Here is a 9833-nt window from a genome sequence, read left to right as displayed (position 1 = left end):
GCCGCGGTAGTGTCCCATCCCTAGTCCCGCCGGTGAGGCACCATTGCTGACATTCCACTCGCCCCCCCGCAATTTTCACTCGCCAATTGCGAGGGGGCGAGTGGAAATTTTGAGGCCTGTGTATATATATATATATATAATGTGTATAGAACGTCTATAACTGTATTTAATAGTATGTATGTTTCTCTTTAATATAATATACATATAGAATATGATTGTATAGTGGAATATGTTTAACCTGCCATATCATTTACTTCTGGTAGTGTACTTTGTCTTATACCATATTTACTTAGAAGATACATTTTATAATATGTTTCATTAAGCATAATATTACATAGACAAAATGGAGTCTAGAAGTGTAATTCAGCAAAGATCATCATTTATCCCTACACACATGTGTTGTCACACGCGATCCACAGTGCCACAGTGTATGCTGCATTGGTGTGCGTTCTGATAAAATGATCTAGGCATACATTTATTGCAACACAGTGCAGTGCACCTACACACAAAATGTGCATCACCACAATGTGTGTAGTGCACATGTGTACTTTGTGTGTGTGTGTTTAAGTCTAGGTTCACATACACAGTATGCGCTGCAGTAACGCACACGTGTTTATGAGCCATTTTAAATGCATTAACGAGCTAGGGCAACCTATTCATTTGAATTAGCACAAAGAAATGTGGCAGTTTTTATGTAATAAGTTACCTTACATTGTGGTACTCTGCAACACAGGTGTGTTAGCATAGTGTGTTGGACACATTTTATTGTGTTGTAGCAACTTGCGTGATAGGAGGAGACAGCAGGCTGTGCAGGGGATGAGGCTGTTTGCCCAGCTGGGAGGATTTATGTTGGGCAGAGCAGTTGCGGTGGGGGTAAGGTGTGGTGTCACTTTTTGAATGTATACAGTAGCTTCAACCATGGGCTTATAGCAGAGATGTATCCCTGGGCAGTGAAAGTGTTAAATAGGAAGCAGCTGAAATAATCTGTATAGCCATGTAATCACTTTTTTTTTAAAGCACATGATAGCCTTCTAAAATATAAAACACCAGTCCGCCTACATTGAATCTAACCCTACCTATTCCCCAAGTGTTGGAGATGTGCCTCTCATGTTGGCATATTACTACACATATTCAAGAGTTGCCCCATCTTCAGGATTTTTGAAAATTGGTGGGACAAAAAATTGGTGGTCACAGACATTAATCTGGGGGATGCAAAACTCCAATGTCTCTTATGGAATTGTGAAATATGACTTTGATAACTGAAATGTAATAATCTTGTTTGTATTTGTACTTTTTACTTTTGTGATGATGAAACTCTTGTTGAATAAAAATAATGAAAACATTTGGAATAATGACGAGTGGAGACATTACACAAGCCTGTGATGTTCTCATTGAAAATTACATTCCAGGAAAACTAGCTGAAATGGGGTTGGGTTACGAAGATGTGAAGAAAACAGCCCCTCATATTATATACTGCTCAATCACAGGTAAAACCATCTGTGATAGACTTTCTGTTTTTCTACCGAAAGTAGTCAACATGGCGCTGTAGAGATTTTTTCCCAGTTTTAAAGTGGCACTAAACTCAGGCGTTAAACCATAAAAATGCATTCAAGTACCTTAACTATTAACACGATGTTAAGGTGTGTGTTGTAAATTAGCCACCGCTCCAGGCTTGCTTCCGTTATAGACTACAATACTCAATACAAATTAGTAAACTAAACGTGAGATTGTAGTCCATCATGGGAGTGAGCTTGGAGCGGTGGATAATTTCCATCACACACAGGGACCATGGGGAACAAAAGTAGCCACCCTCCAGAAGGAAGGACAGTGTCAACACAAATTCAGAGATGATTTGAGGATCTACAGCTGAGTGATACACAAATAAGATGCATTTTTGTTAATAGTTAAGGCTCTTAAATGCATTTTAAAAACTTAACTCCTGAGTTTAGTGTCAATTTAAGAGGAAATTGTTTGTTTTCCATATCTGCATTTGGGTATGACATTAATTATCTTGTTTGCAGTTACCTTTTCATTTTAGCATCATAATGACTTGATTCTGGTTTTTTTTTTATTTTACAAAATTCATAGAACAAATTCAGCAAAAATTAGGTAGGATAGTGTACTCGGAAAACAGCTGAGTAATTGGACTTACCTCTGCGCCTTTGTTTTCACAATACGGTCAACTGACTGCCCTGTGCTGAGCACTTTCTTTCCTAGTTCTCCTATAGTATGCTGACTATGTTCTGGCCTATGTGTCATAAGATATCATAAGGGCTTCTACTGGAAAGAAAGTCTCATGTCTTAGATTGATAAGCACAGAGTTTCTGGGAACTAGAGGAAAAAGTGCTTTTCACAGGACAGTACAAATAGCAGAGTGAGTGTTGGCGTACAGTGGCACGTCAGTAGGACGTTTTTTAGCGTGGATGGGGAAATTTAGTGATTTTATTTCTCGCCATATACCCTAAGAGAAATCTTAGGGTATATGGCCAATTTAAATGAGAAATATGGGGTCAGTGCTTTTCCCCATAGTTCTCCTAAGGGTAACGGGAGGACACAAACTAGCGTCCTCCCATCACCCAAAGCTCAGTATACCGCGACCTACAGCTCGCGATATAGTGAGACGCCGCAGCCGGGACAGATCCCAAAAATACTGTCTGGATCCACCTAGCTGCGTGATCGACAGCTGGCTCTGCCTATCTAGAGGCAGAGCCAGCTCTACCCGCCCCCTCCCCCGTCCGTTGCGACAGTCAGCGCTGGCGGATCGGACAGGGAAGGGGGGGGGGGAATCACTGCCGGGAGCCGTGAGTGACAGTCACGGCTCTCTGCAGGGATAGATCGAGAAGTGAGCGAGCGACGGTATGTATTCGCTCACTTCCCGATCTATTGAGCCGACCTGTGACAGTTTCATTGTCACAGGTCGGCTAGAACTATAAAGCTGAGTGATTTTCACTCACCTCATAGTTTTCCTTTAAACATTTAATCCTTTTTCTCTAACTCTATTTTTTCTCTTGCTAGCATAATTCTAAAGTTTAGCTGGAAAAGATAGATCGCTTTGAATGAATGCTCACATGTAACCATAAATAAACCTATAATATGGTTTGCGTGTATTTATATATTCCTATTTGCAATCAGGCCTGCAACAAATTATAGCGATGATGGTTGCAATTGTGGATTAGGTGGTAGTTGGAATCATTTGATGCAGTGAAATGAAGAAGGATATTTGATATATTGAAACATGATGGTCTGCCAGTTTTTCTAAAAATGCTGTGGGATTCCTTATTGTCCCATATAAACAGTTCCTTTGATAAAACTGACCTTGTTATGGGTCACAAAAGAAGAGAAATAAGAATTAGTGACAGAAAGAATTCACTTGAATGACTAAGAACAGAATAGTTTAAAGAAGGTATAAACAATTTTAATGGGAAAAGGAACTTATTTAGGCCGTATAATGTATGACAGCTGAATGAATTCCATTCTGTTCATGACTTCAGTACCCAGCCAGAAATCTGTTTGTCACTGATGGGGTTAAATTATAACTATGCAAACATCTAGGGAGCTATACTGGAGAAACAAGTAGCCCAAAGGCAATTCAATTCAACAGATTCAATGGACAGCAAAAATGACTGTGTGTGGCACTTACTGCTATCATCTGCTACTTGTGCTCATAGAAGGAAATAACATATTCACAGCCATATCTGATGTGGCAGTCATCGGACCAGTCCACCAATCATTTATATTGCAGTTTTTAGTAAATGTTGTCACATGGATCTCATACTCTGCTTAGGTTCCGGATTTTTATCTATTGCTCTGTTGAGCTGCCAGAAGCAAATAAAACAAAAGTATTTCCTGTTAGCCCAACAGAACAAAGAGGAGGAAGGAATTAGGGCAAAGAACAGCTTCACTTTGGTGCATCTTGGTTCTACTGATCTCCCGCATTCTCTTTGCAGCTACTTCTATCTGCATTCATCCATTCCAGTGATGGCTTTATGGCATTTCTCAGGGTGGGTTTTCAGATGAAGACAACAGTGGACTATACCTGTGTAAGGAGCGGTTTACACTAGCTCCGGTGCATACCAGCGCGATTCACTGCTGGAACGCACTGGAGCGCATCACGGCCGGCTTCCTGCGGAAGGGGGCGTGGCGCTGCATTGAAGTCAATGCTGGGAGTGCGATCGCCCTCGCCAGAAAGCGTGGCACATCAGTGCCTGCATTCCGGTCCTGTGCGATCTGAAAAAATACTGCAAGCACTATTTTTTCAGAGCACAATGCACCAGAACTAAGGCACTGATGTGCCAGGCGTTCTGGTGCTGGCAATCACACTGCGGACGGGGGGCGTGGCTGCAGTGCCATTGACTTCAATTGACTTCAATGCACCGCCATGCCCTCTCCTGCCCCTTAATGCAGGAAGCCGGCTGGGATGCGCTCCAGTACGTTCCAGCAGCAAATCGTGCTGGAACACACCGGAGCTAGTGTGAATCGGCCCTAAATGTGCTGGCACAGCTGCACTAGAGGTGCCTGTGGGATGGTGACAAAAGAGGTGGTGACAGGAGTACAAGTGGGAGACAGTTGTCACAACATAACAGGGAATACAATAATAAGGACCTTCATAGCATGATCACCAGGTTTTAAACAGTTGTTTTCTATGTGCCCTAGCTGTGACTGCTATTGATCAGTTGGTGAAAAACACCAATCACCACTAAAAGCGTGAACGAGTCCTGTGTGTTTGTGGCATGAAAACATCTTACATGTAATTAATAATAATAATAATAATATAGTGTGTGACCATCTATATAAAAAAAACTTTGTTACTGTGGGGGTTTTGTGGCAGTACATTTTTGTTTATTGTCATGTGACAATAAAACAATATCGACTAATGATTTCAGGACAGTGGTGGAGTGCCAGAGCCAGGTCCCAGCTGCAACCCTGGTAGTTCTCATGAAAATGCCAATTATCAGCACTGGTATTTAAACTGGTATCTGAACATCCCTATATTAAACTCTTCATCTACCAGCTTGCAGAAGGGAGGAGCAGGACAAAGGCTTGCTTTGCTATGCCTGAGAGTTTGTGGTGACACAAACAGCTTACTAGCGCACACAAGGATGGCTCCATAGGACCCTGCAAGGGAAATGAGCCACCCTAAGACAGGATATCAGGGCCAGTGATCAGAGGACCAGCTGATTCTGCAGGAAGCTAGAACTTTAAAACAGCATCCATTGTAAGTGATTTAATCAGCATTTAAAATAGCTTAAAAACTTTTTGACTTTAATATCACTTTAATGTCTACATTGCATAGAATAGTATCTTGCACAATCTAGAAATGTGATAAATATGACCATAGGGTCCACATATTGCTAATTATCAAAATCCTCAGGCAAAGTACATTCACAACTTTGACACTTACAAAGCATAAATGTGAAATGTAACTCCGCATTGAAAAATTGCCTTTCAGCTGAAACAATGCATTTCCCTTCTTGTTTACAATGAGAGCAAGAGGTCATTTTTATGAAATTAACTAAAGAAATGTGCGGTGATTCATCTTGTTCCTCCAACTCTTTCATCAAGGATTCAGTTCTTTGAATTTCAAACCAAAACCGTAAGCAGGCAGAACACATTTTTGTACAATTGACGCAAATAGCTTTCAAATGGATATAAATGCAGCAAGGAAACAATGAGGTACTTAGCATCAATTTGTGTGGATTTAAGGGATAATTAAGGATGGCTATATGAAAGGGTCAGAGGATTTATCTAGAGATTACATTGTGATCACTTAAAAAGAGCTCAGAGCTTTCTACATGAGTTAAAGGACACATTTAAATAAGAACCAGAATTTTTTTCTGCTATTTTTAACTCTTTAACATTCCTATGTAGACATTGTTTGCTATTTTTAGAATTTACGTTTTTCAGTCCTTGACGTGATTTAAATGGAAACTCCAGTTCTGCTGAGGAACAAAAATCCTTTTTAGGTCAGCTGTGTAAGTATTTCTCCAAAGAAGAAGTTTTTATATCAGTAAACCTACATGTACTGCTGGGGATGCCACCTTGCATTCAACAGACTGCATGAAAATTAACCTCTGTGCAGACTAATCAAAACAATATGGGGAGATAATTCTACATAATCATCTCTACCAATGGAGTGTTGTTAGCATGTCACAACTGGCTTCAGAGTTATTTTGATTTACTGGAATTTTGCTTTCATGAGCAAAATGGCAAAACGGTATAGACTTGGAATTGCTTAGCCTCTTAGGCTGATTTTAATTGAGCTGATGCTTTCCCAGAACAATAATTTTTATTTATGTGTAACTTTGTTCTTTACCATGTGGGTTTAAAAACATTATCAGAACAAAATAAGGGAGCTAAAGTGGCCTTATTTTTGATGGTTTAAAGAAGAATTGGGATAGTAAAATAAATGATTCCCAATACCTAGAGCCGTTGTGGGACACTGCAGCTGTCACACGCCAGCTCTATACCAAGAACTGAGTAATAATGTAACCACTGATCGCTCAGCTTATGGTCTTCTCCCTGCAGAGAACAGTTACTGTCAGTCACCGCTCCCCACAGGGATTCCCCCCTCCCCTCTCTAAACCTCCAGCTGTCATTGGAGAGACAGAGAGTGGAGGGGGCCGGGCACACCTGACTTTAACTCTAGAGAGGCAGAGCCAGCTGTCAATTAGGCGCGGGGTGGATCCCAACAATAGTCAGGATCCTTCCTGGGTACAGCGTGGTTCTGCACTGTCAACTGATAAAAGGGTTGGATTTACTTCTTTCTTAGGCTCTGCGTTGGCCTTTACTTGATGACTCACTGACCTAGAACAAATATTCATGTGAGTTGTCCTAACACTTTACTGGCTGCATGCTTGTTCCTGGTCAGTGACTCAGTAAGTAAAAATGAGAGAATGACAGCTCCAGCCTTGCACCTTGAGGCTATATTTTAAAAGTAGGGTTATACAATTTTTGCACCAAATTGCTTGCTTTTAACACGTTTAGTTGCACTTCATTGCCCATTTTGCTGCAATTTCTTATCTTTTACTGTTCTGTAATGCACAAATATAAAACAAAACTTAAACTAAAATGCATTAATAGTGTGCTAAAATACAGTGAAGAGAATTGATACAAACTGGAGCTGACAGAATCTGGATCAGCTCTGTGTGGCAACCAATTAGCTTCTATCTTTCATTTTCAAAGCTTAACTGAACAAACTGAAGAGATACGCTGATTGGTTACTATTGACAACAGCTCCAGAATCCTGCTCCAGATTCCAGTTTTGATCAATTTTCCTCAGTGATTTTATAATGCTACTCTTTGAATTTGATATCAAAACAAATCAGAAATGGCAGTTCCCATATCTCAGTTTCAACAAGCTCCCTTAAAAAACAAAACTTTCCTTTTCGTAATGATGTTTCTTAATGGTGGGTTACCATTTAGCTTCAGCTGCTTCCTCCAAAATTGTCCCCTCGCTGGTCCTTCACAGCTGCCCGATATTACACTGATGTTTACAAGCCATTACACAGTCTTTAAGCGTGGACACGCGTATTTTGCACTGTATGTCTGTATTTCCATCAATGCGCATAAGCTCTTAAATTGTTCAAGGGATTTCCAAGCGCACTCACTATCATCATGTTTCTGAACACCTGCTTCCAAGTCTCTCAGCTCAGCTTCCCAGAACTTCCTGTCCAGTACGAGATCACAGAAGACAGAGCAGACTCCAGCAACTGTTCATCTACTAGCTTGAAGAAGGGAGGAAAAGGGGGCAAGGGAGCAAGGTAGTGGCTTAATTTGCTGTGTCTGTGTGTTTGTATAGACACACACAGCTTACTAGCACACACAAGGGTGACTGCATAGCACTCTGCTTGAAAAAGGAGTCACTCTAAAACAGAAGTCAGGACCAGTGCTCAGGGGACCCGCTGATTCTGCAGGAAACTAAAACTTTTAAATGAGAGGCAGCATTCATTGTAAGTGATTTTATCAGCATTTTAAATAGCTTACAGGATTATTCACAAGAGGCTGAAGAGTTTGGAGAAGGCAGGAGAAGTTTACAATCTAGGACAACATAGCTGAACTGGAAAGTGAGCTGAATTGGAGAATTTTTCCAAAGCAGCTATTTTGGCCTAGATTGTTCACTTCTCCTGCCTTCTCCAAACTCTTCACCCTTTTGTGAATAACCCCATTAGAATCCTTTTGACTTTAATATCACTTTAACACTTAAACCTATCCATCCCTTTACGGTAAGCCTTAACCAAACCCTTAATTTTTACCCCTTTACCATTGGCCCTAGGGCTAGCAATACAAGCAATAACCAAAAAAAGATTAACACCTAAAAGTAAGAGCACTTCAATGCCCATGAAGGGCTTTCTTGCTGGGTAGGCAACAAGGGATTGGCATGATTTAGTCCTGAGATCAGGGAAGACAGGCCGCTGTGGCAAAACGGGACTAACTTAAGCACACAGAGGAAAGTTTCTGGCTTGTAAAAGTAGTGGCTGACATTTTTGTAGTATTTGTTTTTAGTGAGACCTTTCAGTTTTAAATGTCTAAAATTGTTGACAGGTTTGCTGGCAGGAGTACAGTTAAGCTATTTTTATTATAGCTTCCCAGCATGTGAAGTGACTCACCCAGTAGCATGGCAGTATTTCTAAATCAAAAGAGCAAACAAATTTGCAAATCTTTACGTATGTCAGCTGTAGCAGCTTTTATACTTCTCTTATGGCTCTGCACGCATTGGTGTGTTGCACTGCCATTTATTCTGATTGGGCTTGCAACACAGCTCCACAGTTTACCTGCATTGCAGTGCATTGCAACACACGGTAACACAGCACCATGTATTGTGTTGGACTGCATTACCAGAATTGCTGCAGGTTCCGATTCTTAAAGGGTTATTCACAAAGATAGACGAAGGATCAGCCGTAACTCCGACTGATCCTTCGGTTAGCTGCGGCCTGTTTTCTACTGAACCGAAGGGCTGCTGTACGGGCTATTCACGATAGCCCGTACAGCTCCCGAAGCTGGCCCGAGCGGCTCAGCATATGCTTCTGCTTGACTGAGCCGAAGTGACACCCGAATCGGGGCGAACGGCCGCCCAAAGCCTCACAACTGACAGCTGGACGGAGCCAGTCGTGATCTCACGGCTGGCTCCGCCCAGTTGCAATGACAGATCCGCGTCCCCAGGTTACCTGGGGACACTGAACTGTCATTAAACAATGACAACTTGGTGGAGCCGGCCGTGATGTCACGGCCGGCTCCGCCCAGTTGTTATTCATTGGCTAGGACTTGCTAGAAAACTCTAGCACAGGGGTCTCAAACTCAATTTACTCGGGGGCCACTGAACACATTTTTTAGTCCTGTGGGGGCTGCAATATATGGTACCAGTGTTAATGTGTGCACATGTTACAAGCGGCAACTGTCACCCATTCGAGTTAATGATCAGGTGACAGCCACCACATGTAATCATATGTGAAAGGATTACATGCTGTTAGGAATCAATCACTCTCCCTAGATACACAATTGTGTATCTAGGGAGAGTGATTGTTTTTGTAACTGCATGTAATCACATCACATGATTACATGCGGTATGCAGGCGTGTACATGCAGCGGCTGTCACCTGATCATTAACTTGAATGGGTGACAGTTGCTGCATGTAAACGCTACATTAGGGATTCCTGCTGCAGGAAAACACAAGTTTCTGACACAGAAATCCCTAATCGCACCTGTAATATACATACATACATATACATACACAAAAATACAATCCCCCCACACTAATACACTCACCCCCCGGCAGAAATAAAATAATACCCCCCCCCGTTTCAAGCCCCCCTGCACACATAAAATAATACACCCCC

At 41.7% G+C, this 9833-nt stretch overlaps 1 protein-coding gene across 2 annotated transcripts in view; it reads left to right on the top strand.

The window, feature by feature from the left end:
• Positions 1-9833, top strand: part of SUGCT (succinyl-CoA:glutarate-CoA transferase) — a 580716-nt gene that overhangs the window by 25599 nt on the left and 545284 nt on the right. The window contains exon 7 of one of the 2 annotated variants that reach the window (XM_018559667.1): positions 1365-1487. In XM_018559667.1, coding sequence (XP_018415169.1) covers positions 1365-1487 — 123 coding nt within the window. The remainder of the gene's footprint in view (positions 1-1364; positions 1488-9833) is intronic. The other variant, XM_018559666.1, reaches the window with a different exon arrangement.

Source organism: Nanorana parkeri, unplaced genomic scaffold (assembly GCF_000935625.1).
Source record: "Nanorana parkeri isolate BGI_ZX_2015 unplaced genomic scaffold, ASM93562v1 scaffold410, whole genome shotgun sequence".
In the NCBI taxonomy this organism is placed as follows: domain Eukaryota; kingdom Metazoa; phylum Chordata; class Amphibia; order Anura; family Dicroglossidae; genus Nanorana; species Nanorana parkeri.
Note: the sequence above shows the minus strand (reverse complement) of the source record. Positions and strands in the feature narration are given on the sequence as shown.